The following is a 26,794-nucleotide window of genomic DNA, read 5'->3' as shown; positions in this document are numbered from 1 at the left end:
GTAGTTCCTATGTTGGTGAGGCGAGGAGGAGGCGGAGTGACTCGGCGGCCATTAGCTGTGTGTAGTTGCCTGGGACTGGGAGCATAAGTGAAGAGGGAAGCCTTATTCGGTGGAAATCAACTGTGGCCATGGGCTCCTGCCGGGGCTAGTCCTAGAATACGGAGCAGGCGGGCTTTTCGGTTCTCCGCCCCGCCCCGTGGCGGGGCCTACTAGGCCTCCGGGCATCCCCGGTCTCACGTAGGCCTAGTCTGCCGGCAAGGGCGCTCCAAAGGCGGGAGGCGCCATGTCGCTGGTTGCTTACGCCAGCAGCGATGAGAGTGAGCCAGACGAGGCTGAGCCCGAGCCGGAGGAAGAGGAGGCGGCGGCTCCTGCGTCTGGGCCCACTTTAGGGGGCTTGTTCGCTTCGCTCCCCGCTCCCAAGGGTCCAGCCTTGCTGCCCCCGCCCCCCCAGATGCTGGCCCCAGCCTTCCCCCCGCCGCTGCTGCTGCCCCCGCCCACCGGAGACCCCCGGCTCCAGCCTCCTCCCCCCCTGCCCTTCGGCCTGGGAGGCTTCCCCCCACCTCCAGGCGTGAGCCCGGCTGAAGCGGCGGGAGTTGGGGAGGGGCTGGGATTGGGGCTGCCGTCGCCCCGAGGCCCTGGCCTCAGTCTGCCCCCCCCCATCGGCGGCGCCGGGCCCCCCCTGGGGCTTCCCAAGCCAAAGAAGAGGACGGAGCCGGTGAAGATCGCGGCGCCGGAGCTGCAGAAGGGGGATGTGAGTATCCGGGGAGGGCGCCCAGCCCGCGCCTAGGTGACGGTGGCGACGACGGGACCCTTGTTAGAAACCCCTCCGTTGGCTCGAAGCCACCGGGACCCTCGAACCGGGCGAACCGCTGAGCCGAAGTCCGTCCGCTTTGGGGGGTGAGGCGTTCGGCCAGGCGGGTGTTCAGAGCTGGGCTGTCTGCACAGGGCCACTGTCGTCATCGCCTGGCACTGACAGGTCCAGGTTCTTGCCTGGGGACCCTCCGTCCCCAGTCGGTGTCTTCATCCCGCGCTCACTTTTCCCACATTCCTGTGCTGAGGGACAGGAAGAAGTCTGGCCCCTGAAGACACTGAATGTCCAGGCCTTTTCTTTGCCGCCAAACTCAATCATCAGGGCCTGGGGGAAAGTGGGTCCCCGACACTGAGTTTGAGGCAGTTCGAGAAGAAATGGAGTCGTTGTTGATGGCAGGCACTGGCCCTTTCCTTCAGTGGCTGTGGAACCCTGGAGACAGAAGCAGGAGGCTTAGCCGGCAGGGTCCTACCTGGTGGAGGGGGCAGGTCCTACCTGGTGGAGGGGGCAGGGTCCTACCTGGTGGAGGGGGCAGGGTCCTACCTGGTGGAGGGGGCAGGGTCCTACCTGGTGGAGGGGGCAGGTCCTACCTGGTGGAGGGGCAGGTCCTACCTGGTGGAGGGGGCAGGGTCCTACCTGGTGGAGGGCCCAGTGGGGATAAATGCTGAGTCTCTGGGAGTCTCAGACCTGTGCTTGGGTTGCACAGGTCTGAGACTTTTGGCATTTTCAGCCTTTGGCGGTTAGGGTGCTCGCGTACTATTTCTAGAACAGGCAGTCATGCTTATCTTGTTTCTAGATGTTGGAGCAGAAAAATAGCACAAAACCTGGGGCCTTGAGGGTAAAGGTGATTGGAAGTCAAGGGCAGGGACAGGTTTAGCCAGGGAGCTCTTTCTTTATCTTTTTTGAGAAGTTTATTGGTCAATCCCTGGCTCACCTTTGATAACCTTTTTTCTGTACTGAGGATTGAACACAGGGATGCTGTACCACTGAGCTACACCCCGGTCCACGTTGTATTTTGAGACAGTCTAGCTACCTTTCCCAGGCTGGCCTTGAACTTGGGATCCTCCTGCCTCAGCTTCCCTAGCTCCTGGGATTATAGGCAGGGGACATTAATCTTAGCTGATCTTGGTCTTGTAATTTTTGTATCTTTCCAACTCTGCCTGCAGTCATTTCTATTTTTGCATTTGTGGTTTCTTCCCCCAAATACCTTAATGTTTTAACCTCCTTCATGTAAAAGTCTTGGCATAAAAATATGGTTCTGCTGCGTGCATTGGTACACACCTGTAATCCCAGTGACTCAAGAGGCCAAGACAGGAGGATCCCAAGTCTGAGGCCAGTTTTAGCAATTTATTCAGGCCCTGAGCAACTTAGCGAGACCCTGTCTCAAAATAAGAAAATAAAAAGTGATGAGGATATAGCCCCTGGGTTTAATCCTCATACCAAAAACCCCCCAAAACCTATGTTTCTTAGGACTTTACCTGTCTACCTCGTTAACCTATTTTGCCCTATTGTCCCAAATGGGGAATACCCATAAAAACTTACATATAGTACAAAATATATAATATAATTATATAATAATAATAATTACATAATTGTATAACTATTAGTATTAATATGATATTATAATGCACAAGCTCTAGATTATGATTTCAGCCTATTTTTTTGGTACTAGAGATTGAACCCAGGGACACTTAACCACTGAGTCACCTCCCCAGCCCTTTTCATATTTTATTTAGAGACAGGGTCTCACTGAATTTTTTAGGGCCTTGCTAAGTTGCCGAGGCTGGTTTTGAACTTGTGGTCCTCCCATCTCAGCCTCCTGAGTCCAGTTGCTGGGATTACAGGCATGGGCCATCATGCCTGACCTTTTTTTTTTTTTTTTTTAGTTGTAGATGGACACGTACCTTTATTTTATCTTTTTTTGTGTGTGAAATGCTGAGGATCAAATCCATTGCCTCACACGTGCTAGGCAAGCGCTGTACCACTGAGCCCCAGGAGTGGGGATCTTTTGGGGACCTGTGCAGCTGCTCTTTGCACACTCAAGTCACACTTTTAGATCCCCCTCCCTCCCTCTTTTAAATTTATTTTTTAGTTGTACACAATACCTTTATTTTGTTTATTTGTTTTTATGTGGTGCTGAGGATGGAACCCAGGTCCTTGCACGTGTTAGGTGAGTACTCTACCACTGAGCCACCACCCCAGCCCATCCTTTTTTTTTTTTTTGATACTAGGACTTGCACATCTAGGGACTCTTTAACACTGAGTCAAATCCCCACCCCTTTTCTTTTTTATTTTGGGTCAGGGTCTCACTAAGCTGCTGAGGCTGGCCTTAAACTAGAGATCCTCCTGCCTTCGCTTCCTGAGTCCTGTGATTACAGGTGTGCTGCACCATGCTCAGCCCTTGAAGGTTTTTATTGTTTCCTTTTACAGATCCCCAGATTAACTATCTCTAGTCCCAATTCTGGTTTTCTGGAGAATTTGATTGATTTGATTTGGGTTAGTTTATTGGATCATCAGTTGTCCAGGTAGTACCAAATTCTTGCAGATGCATTCCTACATCAACTTCAGTCAGCTTGATGTTTTTATTTTTTTGGTGGTGGGAGGGTACTGGGGATTGAACTCAGGGGCACGCAACCACTGAGCCACATCCCCAGCCCTGTTTTTTATTTGATTGAGAGACAGGGTCTCACTGAGTTGCTTAGCACCTCGCTTTTTGCTGAGGCTGGCTTTGGACTCGTAATCCTCCTGTCTCAGCCTCCCAAGCCACTGGGATTACAGGTGAGCGCCACCACGCCTGGCCAGTCAGCTTGATTTAATTGGGGAATTAGAAATGATCCATAGAATAGATAATCTTTCTTTTTCTCTTTTCCCTTGTTACCCTTGTTGCTCTGACCCAGGCTTCATTGGTTGATTTCATGTGTTCATGGGATGCAGATTTCTGAAATCAGGATTACCTTCCCCCTCCAAAAAAAAAAAAAAAAATTAGAGTAATTCTGCTAGAATAGTTCACTCACATAGTGTATATTCCAAAGCAAATAGAAATTTTAGGATTGGGACTGGGAGTGTAGCTCATGGGTAGTATGCACAAGAAGACCCTGGGTTCAGTCCCCAACACTGCAAGAGGAAAAATGATAAGAAAGAATGAAAGAAATTTTTGAATTATCTGGATTAGTGTTACTACTACTTTTAGACTATTTACTTTCATAGTGGAAGTTTGAAACTCTTGAGACTGAAATTTCTTTAATTTTTGTCCTTTTTTTTTTTACTCCCTCCCTAATTTTTGTCATTTGAAGTAATCAAGTAGTCAGGTTACCTGCAGCTGACTTAGCTGAAGTTTTGGTCCTAGTCTGAACGGAAGGGTGAGTGAGTGTGCTGATATTTTGGGTACCTGCTGAGTGTTGCCACTGTGTTGGGCTCTTTCCTTTAGTTTACTGAGAAGGAAGGGGTTTAAGGAACAGGCAGTGTAGGAGTGGCAGAGGTTGATTTGAACCTAGAGGTGTTCTGTTCTTGGTGTCTACTGAAAAGATGGGTGGAAGAGCCACAGGCAGCCAGAAATGAGAAAGCAGGACAAGCAAGTAAGACAAAATTGGGAGAGAAAACAAAATCCTAACTGAAGGGCAGGTGTAAGCAGAAGATACTTGAGACCAGAGAGTTAAAAAGTTGATGAATCCAGCTAATCAGGATAATAGTAGTGATTAGAACTTGGAGCCTCTGGAGGGTGGAGTGTCTGTTCTTGGACCCTTATTTCCTCCTGGCTCCTGGCCCTGGCAGCGAATGATTGCTTTTTGGAGAGGGAGTCTCTGAACAGAGCCTGGGAAGATAAGAGGGAGGCTGCCATGGGGAATGAGGCTCTGATGGATGAGCAGATCCCACCGGACCCTGCTTAATGGAATATGTCTGTTTCCGTTCTTGCTCAGCAGTCTGGGGTGTGTGTGTCTTGTCACTCTTGGCAGATTGAGCAGAGAGGACAGTGGTGGCCGTGAGGCTCAGGTTCTTGTGAGGCCAAGAAGAAATATAATATGTTCCTAAGAGACACGATCAGTTTGTGTCTCTAAAACCAAGTGGGCCTGTTCTGGCCCGGCACACTTGAGCCCCTGGGGCTCCGGTGTTTCCAGCACTGCCTTCTTTTTTGGACTGACGCACACCCTCTTAGCTCACTTGAGTACCTTTAGGAGTTAAGTCCACAGCCTCTGTATAATGTACTCCTGAGAATAGCAGGTTGGAGATGCTTCACTGTTTTAACTTTTCACCACTGTGACCAAAATACCTGACAAGGACAATGTAGAGGGGGACAAATTACTTGGGGCTCATGGTTTCAGAGGTCTCAGTCCTTGGTCGGCAGACCCCAAGGCAGAATCTCATGGCAGAAGGGAGTGGCCAAGGAAAACTGCTTGGCTTATGGCTGGAGGCCGAGAGAAAGAAAGGACCTTGGACATGTATCTCTAGGCCACTTCCCCATTGACCTACCTCTTCCCCAGCCCCACCTGCCTGCAGTTACCACCCAGGAGTCCATTCACAGTTTTAGTCTGTCAGGAGGTGTGGTGGCGGGTGCCAGTTATCTCAGCAACCCAGGGGGCTATGGGGGGGGCTATGCGGGAAGATCCGGGAGTTTGAGGCCAGCCCAGGCAACTTAGCAAGACCCTGTCTCAAAATAATAAATAAATAGATAAATAAATAAAAAAGGACAGGGGATGTAGCTCAGTGGTAGAGTGCCCCTGGATTCAGTCCCCAGTATCAGGGGAAAAAAATTAATCCATCAAAGGATTATTGCAATTCTCTTAAAATATCATTTCACCTCTTGTGTTGCCTACCATGAGCTTTTTGGGGAACATTAAAGATCCAAACTGTAACACAAAGTGAAACAGAATTACCATGTGATCCACCACTATACTCGCAGGTGTCAAGAACTGAAAGCAGGAACGCAGACACATCAGAACCCCAGTGGTGATAGCAGTGCCGCTCTCAGGAGCCGACAGTGCCAGCAACCAAGTGGGCATCAAGGAAAATGGACAAAGTGTGGCGTGTACACCCACCAGAATATTATTCAGCCCTTGAAAGAGACGAAATTCTGATAGAACTGTAACATGGGCTATGGAGACATTATGCTGAGTAAAATAATCCAATAAAAAAGGAGAGGTGTCAGCAGGGCGTGGTGGCGCACATCGGAGATCCCAGTGGCTGGGGAGGCTGAGGCAGGAGAATCTCAAGTTCAAAGCCAGCCTCAGCAATTTAGAGGCCCTAAGGAACTCAGTGAGACCCTGTCTCTAAATAAAATATATATTAAAAGAAGAAAGGGCTGGGGATGTGGCTCAGTGGTCAGGTGCCCCTGGGTTCAGTCTCAAAAAAAGGAGAAATGTTATGATTTCTTTTTTTTTTTTTTTTTTTTAGTTTTAGGTGGATACAACATCTTTATTTTTGTTTTTATGTGGTGCTGAGGATCGAACTTGGTGCCTCATGTGTGCTAGGCGAGCGCTCTACCACTTGAGCCACAACTCAGCCCCAAATATTATGATTTCACTTATAGAGATGCCCAGAAGATACAGATTCATGGAGACAGGTCACCAGGAGCTGAGGGAGTAGGGATGGGGAGTTTGTGCTTAACAGGTACAGAATGTCGGGATGATGAAAAAGTTCTGAAAATAGACGGTGATGATGGTTGCCCAGCACTGACAATGGACCCAGTGCCTATAGACTGTGCCGTTGGACATGGTTAAAGCTGGGCCTGGTAGCACATGGCTGTGATCCAGTGACTCCCGAGGATGAGGCCGGAGGAGTGCATGTTTGAGGTCCACCTGGTCAATTAAGTTAGCCTCTGTCTCCAAAAATAAAGGCTTGGGATGTAGCTCTGTGGTAAACCCCCCTTGGATCCAATCTCCAGTGCCAAAAAAAGTTTGGTAAACTTTATGTATATGTATTTTACCATGACAAAGCGAGAAAACTTTTTAGAAATGTTCCTGTACTACTCATCACCAAAGATGTCTCCTCTGTGTCTAAATTAAATCTGTGTGCTTAGGGTAAGCCTGGTGCCTCTAGCCCAGTTCACGATAGCAGCTGAATTGATTTCCTTTCAAATGCTCTAAGACAACTGTATTCCTCCAGGACGATTGGAAAATATCACACATGACATATCTTTTAGCATTTGGATTTTGCTCTACACTGAAATTTCTTTTCTGTTTTTTTTTTTTTTTTTTTGGTACCAGGGATTAAACTCAGGGGCACTCGACCACTGAGCCACATCCCCAGCCCTATTTTTTGTATTTTATCTAGAGACAGGGTCTCACTGAGTTTAGCATCTCGTTTTTTGCTGAGGCTGGCTTTGAACTCATGATCCTCCTGCCTCAGCCTCCCAGGCTGCTGGGATTACAGGTGTGCGCCACCGCGTCCATTTTTTTCTGTTTTTTGTTTCTTTTTGGTACTGGGGATTGAGCCCTGGGGTGCTTTACCACCGAGCTGTATCCCAGCCCTTTTTGTTTTTTATTTTGGGACAGGGTTTCACTAAGTTACTTAAGGCTTTGCCAAGTTTCTGAGGTCTCATGCCTCAGCCTCCCTAGTGACTGGAATTCAGGTGTGTGCCACAACACTTGGCTGAAATTTATTTTCTTTTGTGAAGTGTTAAGATAATTCTTTGCTGTATTTCTGTTTCCTGTTAGTTTCTGTCTGGTCCCTGAATGCTTAGAAGTGCTTAGAAGTGCTCTGAGTGGCATTTAAACATCTTTCTGCAGGGAACCCATCTACCCGTGTTAGCATCCTCTTGAGGGTGGAACACGCGTGCTGGGGTTAGTGCAGGGCAAGCAGTAGGTCCTCATTCTGTTTTCCTGTCTTGTTGGTTCCTTGGGCTTCACCTTGGCTGTGAGTAGGTTTTCTGGAGGGTGGGGTGGGGATACTGGGGATTGAACCCAGGGGTGTTTAACCACTGAGCCATATATCCAGTCCCTTTTTATAATTTATTTTGAGACAGGGTCTTGCCAAGTTGCTTAGGGCCTCCCTAAGTTGCTGAGGCTGGCTTTGAACTTGAGTGACTCCTGCCTCAGCCTCCTGAGTCGCTGGGATTACAGGAGTGCACCACCGTGCCCAGGCTGAGTGGGTTATTGAATCTCTCTAAGGACTGTCAGCTGTTAGAGGTAAATGTTTATTTTACCACCCCCTCAAAGGTGAGTAACCATGATTTAGCTAGCACATTAGGGACTCAGCACACTTCTGAGGTTTTTATTTTTGTGTTTTGTTTCGGGGTGGGGGAGGCGTCTGCCACAGTGAGTGTAGTGAGTGTAATGCAGTGGCCTATGACAGGGTTCAATAGAAGTTTACAATAAGATGCTCAAAGAATGATGATTGGGAGCAGCCATAGCAAATCCAAAAATCATAGGGTATTCTAAAGTCTTGTACAGGTTTTATTCTTTTTCTTTTTTTGTGCTTTTAGACTTTAAACTCAATTTGTCAATATAATAAAGACAACCTGTCACATTAAAGTCATATTGAATTTTCTTCCCACAGCTGATCCGGCCTTCAATTCTATTAGCTGTAGGACAGTTTGGCTGAACTCTCACAGTGGCTACTTTTTGTTTGTCTCAGCAAGTGAAAAATAAGAATATGCTTGTGTAATTTTTATAAACAGTCTTAAATTTGGAAAAAAAATGTGTTTATTTTCAGATCATTGCCATTGGATCTATTGCATGTGATGTTAAAGTTTAAATGTGACCCAGGACTCCATGACCAGGACTCCAGGCTTTCTGGTTTGCCAGAAAGCAGATACATAGGTCTTTGGGGTCAAAAGACAAAGGGAGGGGGCTGGGGTTGTGGCTCAGAGGTAGAGTGCCAGGTGAGCAGGCACAAGGCCCTGGGTTCCATCCTCAGCACCACGGTAAATGTAAAATAAAGATATTGTGTCCACCTACAACTAAGAAATAAGTATTAAAAAAAAAAGACAAAGGGGATGGGGATGTGGCCCCTAAGAGAGGCAGTGGCCTTTGGAACAGAAAGAAAAGGTAGAACACACTGGGCACATCGGCGCACACCTGCCATCCCAGTGGCTCAGGTGCCTGAGGCAGGAGGATCCTGAGTTCAAAGCCAGACTCTGCAGAAGTGAGGCACTAAGCAACTCAGTGAGACCCCATCTCTAAATCATTAAATACAAAAATAGGGCTACATTTGTGCCCACCCAGGGATGCAAAAAAAAAAAAAAAAAAATTGAACTCAGTGTTGCTGAGTTCAATTCCCCGTACCAAAAAAAAGAAAAAAAGAGTAGAGCATACTTAGGTGATGAGTACTTGAGACTTTCTCCTCAATGAGTTTTGACATCTTGGTAAACTAGAGAGAATAATCCTTGAACTCTGTTTAGAATTTTTATTAAATTTTTTTTTAATTAAAAAAATTAGTTGTAGATGGACACAATACCTTTATTTTTTTAATTGATTTTCTGTGGTACTGATGATGGAACCCAGTGCCTGATGCAGGCTAGGCAAGCGCTCTGCCACCGAGCCACAAGTGCCAGGAATCTTAGTTTGTATACATTGTCAGGACAGTAGCTCAGGCAGTCTTTTTTTCTTTTCACTTTTTAAAAAATTCTTTTTATATACACATGACAGTAGAGTGTATTTCAACATATTATACATATATGGCGTATGATGATTCCATCCCCCTCCCTTCCCTTCATTCCCCTTTGTCTAATCCTGTGAACTTCCGTTCTCTGCCCCTTTGTTGTGTGTTTGCAGCCGCTATCAGAACATTGAAGCTCCATCACCCTGACACGCTGAAGTAATGGTTTTAACTGAGACTTGGGAGATCACATAGCTGGATTCTCGAGCCAATAAGAGGCAGAACTGAGATTGAAACCCATGTCTGATTTTGTGCCATGTGCATCCCAGCTCTACCATGTGGGATCTAACATGACCTTGTCCTTGTGGGTCTCAGGTCTAGACCAGTACAGAGCTCAGTGTGGAGTCACCACAGAAGCATAGGAGCCAGAGTTGGCTCAGATCCTGGTTCTGCCCGTCCTAGCCAGTGTTTAACTGAGTCTTACTTTCCTTCTTTGTAAAACTGATCATAATGCCTATTTTGAAATGTTACTATGAGGATTACGTGAACAATTGTGAGTAAATTGCCCAACCTGTAGCAGGTACGCTGTGGCCGGCTGTTCTTTCCTTTGCTGCCCCTGTCTTTATTTTCCACGTTGAGGTACCAAGACAGACAGATTTCCTTGTTTGCTTGTTTTTTTTTCCACAGTATTGTGAATTGAACCTAGGGATGCTCTACCAGTGAGCCATATCCTAGCTCCTTTGAAAAAATTGTTATCATGAGACAGAGTTTTGCTAAATTGCCCCACCTGACCTTGAACTTGTGATCCTCCTGCCTGAGCCTCCTGGAGTTGCTGGGATTACAGGTGTGCATCACCGCATCCAGCATTTTTTTTTTTTTAATGTATTTGGCAGCAGGCAGCAGTTAGTAATTAAAGTCGTGCCTCCCGACTGCTGGGCTGCAATATTCAACTGTAATATATCCCCTTTGCCATTAGAGTTAGGGTGAGAATACGTCCGTGAGAAGGCCGCTGTGTAGAGCAGGTACCCTGAGCCTCAGGTTACGTGACGTTGTTAATGTGAATGAGGTGGAGACGCTGAGTGAAGGAGAGCGGCCGAGGTCACCAGAGAGACTGCTTGGGAGCTGGGAGTCAGGGAGGGCACACAGAGTTCAGATGGAAAGGAGAGAGGTGGTGGCCATAGGACTGCAGCTGGTGGGGGTGACCAGGGGGAGGACGGACAGGAAAAAAGCATAGTTGCAGGGACAGCAGATTTTTGGGAGGGGAATTTCATTTTGATTTTTAAAAATAATATTTTTAATTTCAATTTGATTTAAAAAAATTTTTTTTTACTTGTAGATGGATACAATACCTTTATTTTGTTTATTTTTATGTGGTGCCGGGGATTGAACCCAGTGCCTCATGCATGCTAGGCAAGTGCTCTACCACTGAGCCACGACCCGGCCCCTCAATTTAATTTTTTTTTTTTTTTGGTGCTGGGGATTGAACCCAGGGCCTTGGGCTTGTGAGGCAAGCACTCTACGAACTGAGCTATGCCCTCAGCCTTTAATTTTTTTAATCTTTTAAATTTATTTTGCAGTGCTGAGTATTGAACCCAGGGGGGCTCCATTGTGCTACACCATTTTTATTTTATTTTTTAATATATATATATATTTTTAGTTGTAGTTGGATACAATTTCTTTATTTATTTTTATGTGGTGCTGAGGATCGAACCCAGTGTTCACACGTGCGAGGTGGGCGCTCTACCACTGAGCTACAGCCCCAGCCCATTATTTTTAGTTTTTAGTTTTAAGATAGGATCTAGCTAAGTTATCCAAACTGGCTTTGACTTGGGATCTTCCTGCCTCAGCTTTCTGAGTCATCGGGATTATAGGCATGTGCCAGTGTACCAGCTTACTACCTTTTATTGCAGTTCTTAAGTTCTTTGTACTTCCCATTCTAACTGGATTGTAAGTCTTTTTTATTGATTTATTTATTTTTGGGTACCAGGGGTGCTTAGCCACTGAGTCACATATCCAGTCCCGAGCCCTTTTCATTTTTATTTTGAGACAGGGTCTCCTTAAGTTGCTTAGGGCCTCACTAAGTTACTGAGGCTGGCCTTGAACTTTTGATCCTCCTGCCTCAGCCTTCGGAGCCACTGGGATTACAAGTGTGCGTTACCATGTTCAGCTGCATTCTGAGTCTTTGGTGGAGAGGCTACTGACACATGGAAAATTACACATTGGGGTAATAAATGGTCCAGGTTGGACCTCTGGAGAGAGAACTGTCTAGTGGCCAGTGTTCCAGCTGCCTCAAGCCCTGCCTGCGACACCAGCTAGAAGCTGTAGTACTTAGCATAGTGTCTCTTTTTTAATTTCTTTAGTTGTCAACGGACCTTTATTTCATTTATTTGTATGCAGTGCTGAGAATCAAACCCAGTGCCTCACACATAGGAGGCAAGTGCTCTGCCTCTGAGCCGCAACCCCAGCCCTAGGCATAATGTCTTGATAGTAGGTTCTCAGTAATTATGATTGAAAGATCCTTGTAGCACACAAATTCAAAAAGGAACTTGGGAGATTTGAAAGTCAGGATTACTGTTTCTTTTTTCAGCAGTAGGGATCAAACCCAAGGAGCTTTACCACTGAGTTATATCCTCAGCCTTTTTTATTTTGAGATAGAGCCTTTCTGAGTTGCCAAGTCTGGTCTTGAACTTGCAATCCTCCTGCTTCAGCCTCCTGAGCCTCTGAGATTACAGGTGTGCATCCCCATGCCCAGTAAGGATTTGAAGTCTTACAGTGTCTTGAAGATGGAAGGCATTTAAATTCCTGACTAATCACCTTTATTTGCAGATACATTGACTAAGGAACAAATGGAAAACTTTAAGATTTTTGGTTTGGGGAGTGGTTAAAAAAGTTAAGAGTTTGCTCTTCATATGCCTGCATCCTCCCTCATTTTAAGATGCCGAGGAATTGGTATTGAGCTAATAAAAGTTTAGATATTTTTCAGTGTGACAGCTTGTCTTAGAAACAGTCCTGTTGAGTCAAAGGATGACACAAATGACCTCCTGTCTTGCCCCAGATCTTAACAGTCATCATTTGCCTGCTTTCTTCCTGGACAGGAACAACTCTGTCTGGCAGACAATAGATCATACTTTGGAGAGGGAATGGATTTCTTCGATGGCTTTGACCTTTAATGCCTCATAGAAGAGTAGTTAACACACCACTTAATCCCACTGGACTTCCCTGGCCCTGTGGTTATGTAGTCTATGTAAGTGGTTTTAAAAGTGAAGCTGAGATTGGGTGAGATTGTGGGCCAAATCTCATTCATCTTCTAGTGGACAGATTTATAGGAAGTAGAATGGGTATAGCTTGTTCTTTCTACCACAGACTCAATGGGAGGAAATGGTCTCAATTTAACAGAATAGAAATTGATGCCAAGGCCGGGCACAGTGGTGCATGCCTGTAATCCCAGCGGCTTAGGAGGCTGAGACTGCAGGATCGTGAGTTCAAATCCAGCCTCAGCAACTGCGAGGCACTAAGCAACTCAGTGAGATCCTGTCTCTAAATAAAATACAAAATAGGTCTGGGGATGTGGCTTAGTAGTTGAGTGCCCCTGAGTTCAATCTCTGGTACCAAAAAGAAAAAGAAATTGACTCCAAGAAGGTTGTGCAGCAAGTGTGGGGGGGTTGGGGACTGAGTGACCTAGGGAGTGAAGGTACACCCCATTCTCTGAAGGTTACTGAGATCAACAGGGAAGCTGTGCTTTGGGGCTGGGCCTAGGTGGCTCTGCCTCTGTATAGAGGCGGACACCCCGTCAGAGCGTCTTTGTGGTCTAACCTTTTATGTATTCATTTAGTATGTTCCACTGTCTTAAAACAGCGAGGCCTTATTCCATTTCTTTTTCTCTTAGTCAGATTCTGAGGAAGATGAACCCACCAAGAAGAAAATTGTCCTTCAGGTAAGCTTGGTGACATTCTGTAAGCCATTTTTTTCTTTTCCCCACATTGTTTCCTGAAAGACAAGACTTAGCTACCTAGCAGTTTTCAAGGCATGTTTAGCTCAAGCACAAATATTTGAGAACTGTTTAGGTCTGGCTTTGGTTTCCTTTATAGCTTCAGGCCTGGTACATGCCCACCCCTCCCTCCCTCGCTGCTTCCTGGTGTAGCTTGAAGGAGTTAAACTCCTAGATACAGGCAGTGGTAGGGGGTGGATCATAACTCAATTCAGTTCATTACATTTCAGATAAAAGGATTATTTAGGGACGGTGGAATAAATGGATCAGTCAGAATGATGTTAGGGAGCATCTATATTTTAAAATTGTCCATCTTCTCCCTGTCCCATTTTTAACCTGGAAATAAACACTTAAATAGTACTTACCTTATACCAGGCTCCATTCTAAGTGCTTTACCAGCACCTACGGATACCATCCTTCTAATAGTGCCTACACCATAGTGTTGTTATCATCCCTGTTTGACTTAGGGAACCGAGGAACCTGCCTCGGGTCAGCAGCTAGTGGAGGCAGAACTGAGATCACAGTTGAGTCAGGCAGTCTGACTACTAGGGAGCCCATGTGATTGCTGCACTTGGCTGCTTCTCTGTCATCAAGGCCGGGACAACGAGCTCTCTGCTGTTTGCTTGTTTCTCCTGTCCCAGTGTTTACTCTGCCTGCCTCGGAGTTTCTTCCTATTCTTTCCACGCTTGGTGATTTTACGCACTCCGGTCTCATGCGGACACTGTGTCTCAGGGAAAAATATCCTGTCTTTAAAAGGTAGTTGACTAGGGATTCAAATCTATGACGCTGTGGCTGCCTCTTCCCCTGACTGTTAAGGTGTTTCTTTCCCCTCCAGGAGGGCATAGGTCACAGGTTGAAGCGAGGCTGCTGTGGCATCTGTTTTTATAGTAGATGCTAAAGAAGAAGCATGGGCCAGGCGCGGTGGTGCATGCCTGTAATCCCAGCAGCTAGGGAGGCTGAGGCAGGAGGATTGCAAGTTCAAAGCCAGTCTCAGCAACAGTGAGGGCCTATACAACTCAGTGAGGCCCTGTCTCTAGATAAAATACAAACAGAGCTGGGGATGTGGCTCAGTGGTCGAGTGCCCCTGAGTTCAATCCCTGGTACCAAAAGAAAAAGAAGAGGAAGCAGGGAAGAGGCCAGGAAGCTGAGACTCCTGTTATCAGGGTGTTCCTGGAGGAGATGGACTGGCTCGGAAGAACCCCATGATAAAGGGCAGAATTCCAGGTGGCAGAAAGAGATGTGTTGACAGAGGAACTCTGAGCTAATGTTGGAGTGAGGACCCAGCCCTGCAGAGGGATGTAGCCATGATCCCAGATGGTGCTGGAGCCACACATTCCTAAGGTGGCCTGAGGAGGACACTTCAGCATGGTTTCTGTGAACCTGAGCCTCTGGGGGCTGCCACACTGAGTTGATTCAAATCTATAAGCTCACTGGAAAAGAGCCTCTGTCCATATGAGCGGGTCTCCTGTGGACTGCACTGGTACTCTAGGACACTGACATGGTGACCTCACACCACTTTCCTTTCTCCAGTTGGTCCCTCCCTCAGCCCCGTAGCTAGGCCAAGCTGGCTTTTTGTCATACAGAAAGCGGGATCTGAAAGATTCCTTTTTTTTTTTGTATTGGAGTTGAACCACAGTCCTTTTTATTTTGTATTTTGAGACAGGGTCGTACTAAGTTGCTTGGGGGTTCACTAGGTTGCTGAGGCTGACCTTGAACTTGCCATCCTCCTGCCTTAGCCTCCTGAGTTGCTGGGATCACAGGCGTGCACCACTGCGGGATCTGAGAGGTTCTTGGGAGTAGTAGAAACTCTGGATGGCTGAGCCAGTTAGCTTACAAATTGTTAGGTTAAATGCTTGATTCTGGCATTAACAAGCTAATACACCATAAGTATAAGCCTATCCTTGGGCAGGGGTGGGATAGGGTGGATGGAGGGGATTTTGGGCAACAGGTATGAATGTCCCTTTTTTAGACAGAGCCTTATTCTTGGCTTTGGGTAGCAATTCAAAGGAAGGAGAGTTCAGAGTTCAGAACTTGGGGAGAGGTTGAGTGTTTAGCTGGAGGGAGGCTAAGGATGATGTGAGATTAAGAGCAGCGTGTTTGCCAAAGACACAAGAGTGGAGGGGAACTCTGGCAGAGGGCTGTGGAGCCAGGCTGTGATGGAGCTGAGCAGAAGAGGGATGGCACTTCATGTCAGGAGAAGCAGCTGCAGAAGGGTGCGATGCAGGAGTTGATGAGCCCAGATTGGCCTGAGTGGGTGGAGGTGAGGAGGAGCAAGGGCTGAGGAGGATGTTGGGCCAGAGCACATAACTGTGCTTTTTGTTTTCAGTGTCACCAGTACATGACTTAAAATCTCACTCTTCACCTTTCTTTCCTCTTGGCCCCAACCGCATCTCCCCAGGGATCCAGCGAGGGGACTGGTCTGTCTGCCTTGCTTCCCCAGCCTAAAAACCTGACTGTGAAAGAGACCAACAGGTTGCTCCTGCCCCACGCCTTCTCCCGGAAACCCTCGGACGGCTCCTCTGACACCAAGCCCTCCAGACTGGCTGCAAAGGCCAAGCCTTCCTCTCTCGCTCCTGTCGTGGGCACCACAACCACCACTCCGTCACCCTCTGCCATCAAGGCTGCTGCCAAGAGTGCTGCCCTACAGGTGACAAAGCAGATCACGCAAGAGGAGGATGACAGTGACGAGGAAGTGGCCCCCGAGAACTTTTTCTCCCTCCCTGACAAGGCCGAGCCACCTGGAGTTGAGCCATACCCTTACCCTGTCCCCACGATCCCTGAAGAGTTGCCTCCAGGCACGGAACCAGAGCCGGCTTTCCAGGACGATGCAGCCAATGCCCCCCTTGAGTTCAAGATGGCAGCAGGCTCAAGTGGGGCCCCTTGGATGCCTAAGCCTGGGGACGACTACAGCTACAATCAGTTTTCCACATATGGCGATGCCAATGCTGCTGGTGCTTATTATCAGGTGAGGGCCACACACAGCAGGCCACAGAAGGTTTGAGCCAGTGGTATGACCATAAAAAACACTCCTTTATCCTGAACCTTACAAATCTAAGTCTGACAGAGTTGACAACATAATCAACACCCTTATTCTGTGTTGGCTTTCCATCACTGTGCCAAAATACTTGAGGTAATCAACTTAAAAAAAAAAAAAAAGGAAGATTTATTTTTGGCTCACAGTTTTAGTCCTTGGTTGTTTAAGCCTGTTGCTTTTGAACTTGTGACAGGACAGTACATCATGGTGGGAGTGTGTGGCAGAGGAAGCTGCTCATATCACTGTGGCTGGTGGCTGGGGTCCTGTATTCCTTCCAGGGGCCCACCCCCAGTGACCTAACTTCCTCTCACTAAGCCCCACCTCTTAAAGGCCCCACAACTTCTCAGTAGTGCCATGGAGCTGGCCACCAGGCTTTTTATTTATTTATTTATTTATTTATTTTTTAAGATAGAGAGGAGAGAGCGATAGAGAGAGAATTTTCATATTTATTTTTTAGTTTTCGGCGGACACAACATCTTTGTTTGTATGTGGTGCTGAGGATCGAACCCGGGCCGCACGCATGCCAGGCGAGCGCGCTACCGCTTGAGCCACATCCCCAGCCCCGCCACCAGGCTTTTTAAAAAAAAACAAAAAAACCCACAAGGATCTTAAGGGGAAACTTATTCAAATGATTTGCATTCTTTTTTTCTTTTTCCCCTGGTACTTTAGATTGCACCTAGGGGTGCTTTTACCCATCCCCTGCATTTTTCATTTTATTTATTTATTTATTTTTTTGAGGCAGGGTTTCACTAAGTTGACCAGACTGGCCTTGAACTTGAGATCCTCTTGTGTCAGTCTCTTGAGAACCTGGGATTACAGGTGTGTGCCACTGCACCTGACCCCAAACTATAGCATTCTGAAAACCAAATCTTATTGTAGGAGTTGGTGAGAGGTTAAGGAGAAGGTGGGAGAGGAGCAGCTTCTCATCTTAGAAAATGGGCTCCTCAAATTTGGAGGATGAGGGTTAGGATTAGTGTACACTTCCAGATGGCAGTCAGGAAGGGTCTCCAGAGGTGTGGCAAATCTTGAGACAACAGGGAAGGCCAGGTGTGGTGGGACAGCCTGTAATTCCAGTGACTCAGGAAGCTGAGGCAAGAGGTTCACAAATGCAAGGCCAGCCTGGGCAACTGAGGCTGTCTCCAAAAAGTGAAAAGGGCTGGGGCTGAATCTTAGTGGTAGAACACCCCTGGGTTCAGTCTCCAGTACCAGAAAGAGAAATAGGGAAGGAAGACTCCCAGCAGTCAGAACTTCCCAGAAGGGGGGCTGTGGGGGGAGCTCCTAGAGTTGGGCTCAGGTGATGTTTGAGCAGGAGGGTAGCTGGCCCCTGACTGGCAGTTGCAGGAAATTTTACTGCCCACCTGGGATGGTTTGAAGGGGATTTAAGTCCCCCTCGTCCACCGTGATTCTCTGAATTGGTCATTGTTAATCTTATATTCAGTTTGGGTGTGGGTAGGGAAAGAGGGCTTCAGGGGGACCCTGTTCTGACCAAAGACTTTGAAAACAGTTGTGTTCCCTAAATCTTTGCTCCTAAACTTTATTGTATCTTGTAGACAGATCAGAGACTGTGTCTCCCCTCAGGGCTATTATTAGGAGGAAGGAGAAAGATAATAGGAGGGTTTGGGCTTTTTTTTTTTTGCAGTACTAGGGATTGAACTCAGGGTCCTCATGCATGTTAGGCAAGCGTTATATTCCCAGCCCTTTTAAAGTTTTTATTTTGAGACAGGATCTTGATAAGTTGCTGAAACTGGCCTTGAACTTGTGGTCTTTCTGCCTAAGCCTCCCGAGTCCCTGAGGTTACACTGTGTACCACCATGCCTGGTAAAGCACTTTTGAGTATTCTAAGGGACCCTGAAATTGAAATGTATCTTTTTGTGAATGCTACTATAGAAAATCCATAATTCTTTATTGTGCTGGAATTTTTGTATATTCTTGTGTAGTGAAAATTAAACAGTTTTCCATTTAACTCATTAGAAAATGTATGTTCCTAGATGGATAGAAATTTATTGGAGCTTTGGGTAAAAGTGAAAGAATTAGGGAAAATAGTGTAGGCAAGGAGGAAAGAGGAACCCAGTTTCTGGGTTCTCTGGTGGCCTAACTTGGCCAAAGCGGGGCTGGGAGGGGTGTTTCTTCCACCCGTCTTCCTCTGGGGTCTACAGCAACGACTGAGCTCCCCAAGTCTGAGGGGAATCATTAGATTCCTGCAGCAAAAATATGGTAACACAAACCTAGTTTGTCCTAGCTTTGTAAGTTCAACAATATTTCAATAGTGATTTATTTAATATCAGAGATCCACAGCCTCCCCCTCCCTGTGGACGGTCTCCTTGTGTCCAGAAGGCCTAAGTGGGGTGAGGAGTAGGGGGCACGGCGCCTACCTCGTCCTGCTGGCGTCACACCATGGCCCAGTGGGTCTCACGAGTTGGGGGAGCTGGGCAAGGGAAGGGTGGGAGTTGCCTCAGGTAGCAATGAGGGAGCAAGGCACAGATTGAAGGAGGAGAGAATGTCTTTATTTCTTGCTGTCCTTCCCTAAAAACCTCCCATCTGTCTGGATAGTTCAGATCAAAAAGTGCAGGAATGTTGGTGGGTTAGCGGGTGGGTCCTTGGATCTGTGTCTTTAGCTGCTTCCTCTGAGGGGCCACCTTGTCAGCGCCTGTTTCTGGGCCAACCTTGTCTCATCTCCATGTCTTCACTTGATGTGTTCTTTTCCCCTCCGGCCACAGGACTATTACAGTGGTGGCTACTATCCTGCACAGGACCCGGCTCTGGTCCCCTCCCAGGAAATTGCCCCAGATGCCTCCTTCATCGATGACGAAGCAGTAAGTTAACAAAGCACACATGACTTTTTTTTGTGTCCTGCAGCTGTCAGAACTACATTCAAGATTCAAAGCACTATCCTTTTGGTAGGGAAGTCACTGCTTAGTAGAAGGGATCTAGACGCGGGAATCGCCAACCTCTCGGTGGAGGTTCTTAGATGGGCATGGTAGTCTCCCAGCCACTTGGGCGGCTGAGGTAGGTGGATCACAAGTTTGAGGTTGGCCTGGGCAACTTAGTGAGACCCTGTCTCAAAATGAAAAAAAAAAAAAAAAAAAGTGGGCTGGGGATGTGGCTCAGTGGTGGGGTGCCCCTGGGTTCATCCCCGGTTTCACACACACAGCCTCTACTCACCTTCCTCTAGAAAGGAGTCCGTCGCTGTGCACACTTCTGCCTGTTGTTGATGTTGTGTTCTTCCACAGCCTCTTGGCAAGTGCAGAGTGAGTCATTAGGTCCTATTGCTCCTCAGCCTAGGGGCAGTTGGGTACCCGTTCAGTGGTCACATTCAGTTTTTAGTAGGTAGAGCAAGCTTGGAGGCATCACTAATGTTCAGATCAGGACCTGGGTCTTACTGAAGTTTTGGGGTGCTTTAATTCCCCTTGCTCCACGCTCCCCTCCAGGCACATCTCTGACTCGGGTGACTTGCCATTTTTCTGGAGGAGGAGGAGGAGGAAAGTCTCCTGGAGAATTTGCTGGGCCCTTTTTGTGAGGCTCCCCAACCCAGCTCCACATTCTCCCTCCCATGTCCACTGCTGATTGGTGATATTGAACTAGTGAGTAGTACCAGAGGTGGAAAGAGAACTGAGTTTTAGAGGAGAAATCTTGGATTTTTTTTTTTTTTTTTTTAATATTTATTTTTTAGTTTTCGGCAGACACAACATCTTTGTTTGTATGTGGTGCTGAGGATTGAACCCGGGCTGCACGCATGCCAGGCGAGCGCACTACCGCCTGAGCCACCTCCCTAGCCCGATTTTTTTTTTTTTAACAACCTGAATTCTTTTTTTTTTTTTTTTAAGACGTTGATGGACTTTTATTTTATTCATTTATTTATATGTGGTGCTGAGAATCGCACCCAGTGCCTCACACATACTAGGCAGGTGCTCTGCCACTGAGCCCCAACCTCAGCCTCTACTTGTTTGTGTTTGACATGGTCTCTTTATGTTGTTCAGAATGGTCTGGGAGTCCTGGGCTCAAGCAGTTCTCCTGCCTTAGCCTACCAGATAGCTGGGTGTTTAGGTGTGCAGCACCATACCCAGCTTACCCTAAATTCTTTTATTTTTTTTCATTTGATTTATTTATTTTGGGTGTGTGTATGGTTCTGGGGATTGAACCCAGGACCTCAAGAATGCTACGCAAGCTCTCTATTACTGAACCACATCCCCAGCCCCTTACCTTAAATTCTTATTGTGCAAATTGTACCCAGTCCTTTTAGGCAGATACAGTTTATACATCATTTGAGTACAGATTTATTCTGCTGGGTCTCTGTACTTGTTCATATTTGGGGACACCTTTTGTCTTCCCTTTCTTGGGGTCCAAGAGACCCTGTGAGAAGCAGGCCTTTCATCTTCTGTCAAGAGAGCTTGGTAGATGGCAGGTGAAAGGACATGTTGCAAAGAGGAATTGAGAGTGTGGTAGGATTGGTGAGTCACAAAGTCATAGCTGGATATGTGGTACACTCCTGTAACCCCAGTGACTCAGGAGGCTGAGGCAGGAGGATTGAAAGTGCCAAACCAGTCTAGGCAACTTATCAAGACTCTGTCTCAAAATAAAAAATAAATAGGTGCCTGTAATCCCAGGGGCTTGGGAGGCTGAGTCAGGAGGATCGAGAGTGCAAAGCCAGCCTCAGCAAAAGTGAGGCGCTAAGCAACTCAGTGAGACCCTAAGCAACTCAGTGAGACCCTGTCTCCAAATAAAATACAAAATAGGGTTGGGGATGTGGCTCAGTGGTCGAGTGCTCCTGAGTTCAATCCCCAGTACACACCCCTGCCAAAAAAATTAGTGGTGGGGATATAGCTTAGTGGTAGACCACCCCTGGGTTCAATCCCAGTACTGCAAATAACAAAGTCACTCCAAAAACTCTAGATCTTTAGTGACATCTCTTGATCTCCTCACCTGGGTTCTTAACTCCTGCATTTTCTTCTTCTTTCCCAGTTTAAACGGCTGCAGGGCAAGAGGAACCGAGGGAGAGAGGAAATCAACTTTGTAGAGATCAAAGGTGATGACCAGCTCAGTGGGGCCCAGCAGTGGATGACCAAGTCATTAACAGAAGAGAAAACCATGAAGTCATTCAGCAAAGTAAGTGGGAAAGGCCTATTGGGTGACCAGTTTGGGAAGCTTCAAAACAAAATCTTGTCCTACTCGCTGCCCAGCCCCATATGCACCATTATAGCCACATCATTAACAAACACTTGTTCCACATGGTCCTGGAGTATGAACCAAGCCTCACAGCTATACCTCTGGATTCTAGAACTTTCCAGCATTTTAACTGCACTCTGTCTGGATGGTGGAGTCTGGTTGTTAAGAGTGGTTGGTTGGAGCACTGCTGTGGGAAGATCTCTGATGTGTTGTGGCTTCCTTCCTGGGCTGGTCAGAGCCCGCAGCCACTCTATGCTCTCCTGTAGTCTCATTTCTGTCCCCCTCCTGGTAAGCTGGGTCCTGTCTCAGCACATCTTTAAGGAGTGGGCTCAACAGAGCCTGAGAGTGCTAGGGTCCCTAGGTCCTGAGAATGCAGCTCGTCCTCGCTCCTTCTCTCCATTATTTATTGTAGCCAGCTGTGGTCTTTCCAAATGCTTTTCTTCCTCACGTTTCCCAGCCCATGCCCGGCCTTCTCTGTGCTAGTTTTCTACAGTGTGATGAACATCTCTTCACCCAGAGCTGAGTAGAGCAACTGTGGACATTTACGAGCTTGCCACAGGGGGGAATATGCGGGGAAGCCCTGGATTTGAGCCCAGCACCAGCAAGGCCAAAGTCAAAGATTTTACCCCTGCTCGCCCATTTGCTTTGCTTTGTTCTGTGGCCACAGATGGCCATCCAAGCCCCAGCCGTTTGTTTTAACTGAATGCTGGCGGTCATACAGGACAGAGCAAAGGATTGTGGTTAGATCAGCATAGATCCATCACTGTTTACTGGAAAAACCACTTAGGAGAGCATGCTCTACTAACTGCGAGCCAAGAAGCATCATCACATAGTAATGGCTGTTGTTGTTAGCACTCACCGTGGGCCAGGAATGGCAGTGATGTTTTATGTATATCATCTTTAACTGTCACATTAAATGACATGCAGTAATAGCATGGAGTTAGAATATGCTTTTTTCCCAGCTCCTGGTTTTCTCCCCATCATCTCATTGTAGTGAACTAGCTTTTTAAAATGAAGATATGGTCCCCGTCCTTGAGGAGTTGATAGTGTAGTTGGGAAGAAGAGATTTAAGGACACTTGAGTGTAAATGATTACAGCGCAAATTGATTACATAAGTGCTGAGGAGACTCTGGAGAGGAGTTTTGAGAGTTGGGTGGGGCTCGCTAGGAAGCTTCTAGCCTGAGACAGCTCTGGCAGAGAATAGAAAAACCACAGAATGAAAGCCCAGGCCAGCATAGACTTTGACAGTAAATCGTTTACATCAAAGTTTGGCTAGGCGTTCAGTGCAGTGGTAGGCAGAGATTGGAGGACTGGAGAGAAGTGGAGTCATTGTGAAATTTCTAATTCCAAGGAAGCTGTTGGTACCTTCTAGAATGGGTGAAGTGGGGTTTCAGCCAGAAATGATTGATGGGAGAGTTTGGTAAGCAGTAGGTAGGAGACAGACTAGACATCTGGCCTGACTGGGGAGAAGGGAAAAGAGACGAAGAGATTTTAAGGGGGAGATGGGCACAGGGATTGTGAGGAGTTCTTGGAGGGAGGGCAGAAGATCGTCACCTGTGCCCTGGCACTTAGCTATCAGACAAGCTGCTGGCATAAAGGTGGTCTCGGGTGCCCTGAGCTTAGGGTGGAGGAGGTGGGGGTTACCAAAGAAACAAGATGGTCCTGACCTCAAAGTATTTCCAGCCTAATGGGGATATTAGCAGCCTGTTTCAGCAGTGATTCTGAGCTTGGGCTTTTTGCATAATGGCTTTAGTAAAAATAACTGTTTTGTAAGTATATAGACATAAAAACAGCTCTACACTGACTTCTCTCCCATAGGATTTGGGCTGTGTAATTTGTTTTTCAGTCCCCAGCCTGCACAGTATAGGCACTTGAGAAACTTCTGCTTCTCTTCTTGTGGGTTAAGGTCTGTATTTTCTTCCCTTGCAGAAGAAAGGCGAGCAGCCAACAGGCCAGCAGCGGCGGAAACACCAGATCACGTATCTGATTCATCAGGTGAGAAGGCAGGAGGCCTGGGCCAGGCAGGATCCCCTAGACCTGGGAATTGAGATCTGGGTTAAGAGTAAGAAGCCCACATATAGGACCAGCTTCCAGCAGCATCCTCCCCTGTTCTCTGTGTGGCCACCAGGGGGAGATGTGTCCTTCAGTATCATCCTGTTCTACCTCTTATTGCACAGAGGACTGAGTTACAGGTGCTTAGAACAGACTCCAGAAGAGCCTGTCTGGTGGGGTCTGCTTCTAAGCCTAACAGTTCGGGAGGCTGAGTCAGGAGAATTGTGAGTTCAAAGCCAGCCTCAGCAGAGGCAAGGTGAGGTACTAAACAACTCAGTGAGACCCTGTCTCTAAATAAAATACAAAATAGGGCTGGGGATGTGGCTCAGTGGTCAAGTGCCTCTGAGTTCAGTCCCTGATACACACACACAAAAAAGAATAGACTCCAGAAGAGAAAATTCAGATATCCAAAACACAGTTTAAGAGGAGGGTGAAGGGCTGGGGCTATATCTCAGTTGGTACAGTGCTTGCTTTGCATGCACAAGGCTCTGGGTTCGATCCCCAGCACCAAAAAAAAAAAAAAAAAAAAAAAAGGGAGAGTGAAATAGTTTATCATAAGGTCCTTTTAGATAGTAAATTTATCTAATAATTTTTAAAAACCTAAGAAAAAATTGATTCACAAATTTGACCTTTACCTAAAAAGGTCCATTTGTATTTGCCAACACAAATTTTAGAATTCTAGATAGTCCAAAAAATGTGTTTGGGAATATGTCTTGGTACTATTTTCAAATCCTTAAACATCCTTTTGAGACCCACAGTACTGAAAGCTGTCAGAGGTACAGACAAGAACATGAGGCGCTTCCTGGCTATGTCCTAAGGGGTGTGCATTCTGGTTGGTGGTTTCAATGGCAAATCTTGCTTTCATGGTCCTTGTCATAGTTTTATCTTCCTTTTCAGGAACTCCTTTGTGCTCTTTCCCCATATTGTAATTTTTAGGGGACGAATTTGAGGGTAGAGTCTTTTCTAAACCCAAACTCTTACTGTCTTCCCCAGCACGTCTAGGAGAAATGAGCAGGCATCAGATAACATTGGGGATTGGGGAGCCCCCTTATCAGGATGGTGCTTGTACATTCCCAGAAGAGCCAGGAGATATTGAGATCAGAAGAGAGAAGTCATTTTTCTAGTACCAGTAGAATTTTTCACAGCTCTAAAAGATTACTTTAAAATGATGTGGTTGGGCGCCTGTAAACCCAGCGACTGGGGAGGCCGAGGCAGGAGGATTGCAAGTTCCAGGCCAGCCTGGACAACTTAGTGAGACCCTCTCTCAAAAACCAAAAAGGACTGAGGAATGTAGCTCAGTGGTAGAGCACCCCTGGGTTTAATCCTCAGTACTGGGGTGGGGCAGGGGGAGGTACGAATTTTTGGAGTGCAACATGTGTTATATTCAACACAACAGCAAACCTCTTTTTTAGACTTAAGTTCTGGTTGTTTGGCATCCTGTGGTGACCTCTCCAAGTCTCTGAGACTGTCCTTTCCTGGCTGCTGGTTGAGTAACTGAGGTATCTGATTTAGATGCCAGCTTCTAGTTCTCCTTTTTCCATTTCCCACTTGAACGCCTCAGTTTTAATTCTACCAGAGCAAGCACAAGGATTCTTGAGTCCTTGTTCTGCTTGAGCCTTGTTAGCTCTCCAAAGAGATGATTTTTCTTTGCTTTTTTGTGGTCTTCTCCTTTGTGGATAAGAGAAAATGAAGTCTTTCAAGGGATTTGTTCTTTCTTTTTTTTAGTTGCCAATGGATTTTTCGCTTTATTTATTTATTTATATGTGGTGCTGAGGATCGAACCCAGGGCCTCTCACATGCCAGGCGAGTGCTCTACCGCTGAGCGACAGCCCCAGCCCAAGGGATTTGTTCTTTTCCCGTAATTGTTATTATGGGAGAAAGTCCGTGTGTGTACGCGCACACAGGGGTACTGGGGATTGAACTTGGGGCACTACCACTGAGCTACATCCCTAGCCCTTTTATTTTTTATTTTATTTTTTTTTTAAATTTTAAGATAGGGTCCTACTTAGTTGTCCAGGCTGACCTCGAACTTGACATCCTCCTTGCTCTTCCTCCGTAGTGGCTGGAATTACAGGTGTGTGGCACAGTGAAAATCTTGATGGGAGAAAGATTTTCAGTTGGGAAGCTCACAGAGATGAGAGGAAAATGTCTTTCATGATTCTGGTTTAAGGGCTGGCAGTGTGCTTGCTCAGCATGTATAAGGCCCTGGGTCCAGTTCCTAGCATCGTACGTCTACACAGATGCTATTGTGACAGCCCTCACCCCTTCTTCCTTGCCACAGGCTAAGGAGCGGGAGCTGGAACTGAAGAACACCTGGTCAGAGAACAAGCTCAGCCGCCGGCAGACCCAAGCCAAATACGGATTCTAGGGCTTTGGAACTGATGCTCCCAGGATCTCCTGCCAGCCTAGTTGGCCCAGCCCCCAGCTTCACCTCTGGGACCCCAGCTGCTCTAAGCCCAGGATGTCTTTCCCTGAGGACCCAGCCCTCGCCTCTGCGAGAATGAACATATTTGATAGATTTTTCTTAACAAGTTAGAAAATTGAGCTCCTGTCCGTGTTGGAGCTAGCAGACTGAGTGATGCCGCTGGAGGGGCTCCGAGTTCTCGGGTGGGAGTCTTGCTCCCTGTCAGGTGTGATGAAATGTTGAACTCTCCCCTACCTTTTTTTTTTTTTTTTTTTTTTTAAAGCCAGGGATGTCTGTTGAAATAAAACATTCAGTCTGACAGACGCTGCCCTCCTGCGCCTGGACCTCAGTGTGGTGTCTGTGTGCAGCGTCCCTGCAGAGGGCCTTGAGCTGCCTTGGAAAGTGCTTTGCTTTTTCCCAATGGCCACAACTGGGTTCATGACCTTCGAAGACCCTAGAATTGCAAGGTTTTATCCGGGTCAAGATGATTTTTCAATGGGGCCTGTGATCCCAAATAGAGAAAATGATGCTGATCTCAAGTGCCTCTGGAGATGGGGGACATCCTGAGGTTCCTTCTGTGGCATGAAAGTGCTAATGATTAGATATGAGATGACATCCAGCAGGCAGTGGTGCAATTCCTCTTCCTAACGGTGAATCACATTTACACTGATGTCATTGACCTGAGCTCTTCCAAAAGCTTAAGGTAAAGCATGAGGGCTGGACACACCTCAGAGACTCCCCAGTTCCCAGCCTCTGTTGGGGAATGGAGGTGGCAGGGCCTACAGGTTTCAGTTAGCTGAGGGGCTCTGCGAT

At 46.9% G+C, this 26,794-nt stretch overlaps 1 protein-coding gene and 1 long non-coding RNA gene across 2 annotated transcripts; one reads left to right on the top strand and one right to left on the bottom strand.

The window, feature by feature from the left end:
• Prcc (proline rich mitotic checkpoint control factor) lies at positions 1-26,330 on the top strand. The gene is made up of 7 exons (XM_027920930.2): positions 1-751; positions 13,227-13,274; positions 15,727-16,293; positions 19,080-19,175; positions 21,322-21,465; positions 23,455-23,520; positions 25,859-26,330. The coding sequence occupies exons 1-7, from the start codon at positions 284-286 to the stop codon at positions 25,943-25,945; spliced, it is 1,476 nt and encodes a 491-aa protein (XP_027776731.1). The 5' UTR covers positions 1-283; the 3' UTR covers positions 25,946-26,330.
• On the bottom strand, positions 19,169-21,363 carry LOC114079641 (uncharacterized). Its single transcript, XR_003580507.3, has 3 exons — positions 21,283-21,363; positions 19,525-19,823; positions 19,169-19,416 (listed from the first exon to the last, which is right to left on the bottom strand). It is a non-coding gene; the product is annotated as an uncharacterized lncRNA (long non-coding RNA).
• Positions 26,331-26,794: the final 464 nt, after the last annotated feature.

Source organism: Marmota flaviventris, chromosome 10 (assembly GCF_047511675.1).
Source record: "Marmota flaviventris isolate mMarFla1 chromosome 10, mMarFla1.hap1, whole genome shotgun sequence".
NCBI classification, from domain to species: Eukaryota; Metazoa; Chordata; class Mammalia; order Rodentia; family Sciuridae; genus Marmota; species Marmota flaviventris.
This window is presented reverse-complemented; position numbering and strand designations above follow the sequence as displayed.

Bases quoted from the DNA above. Each gene is read 5' to 3' on its own strand.
- Prcc (XM_027920930.2), top strand. From the start codon at position 284: ATGTCGCTGGTTGCTTACGCCAGCAGCGATGAGAGTGAGCCAGACGAG. The intron at 16,294-19,079 runs GTGAGGGCCACA...CTCCGGCCACAG, and splicing joins CTGCTGGTGCTTATTATCAG to GACTATTACAGTGGTGGCTA. The intron at 19,176-21,321 runs GTAAGTTAACAA...CTTCTTTCCCAG, and splicing joins CCTTCATCGATGACGAAGCA to TTTAAACGGCTGCAGGGCAA.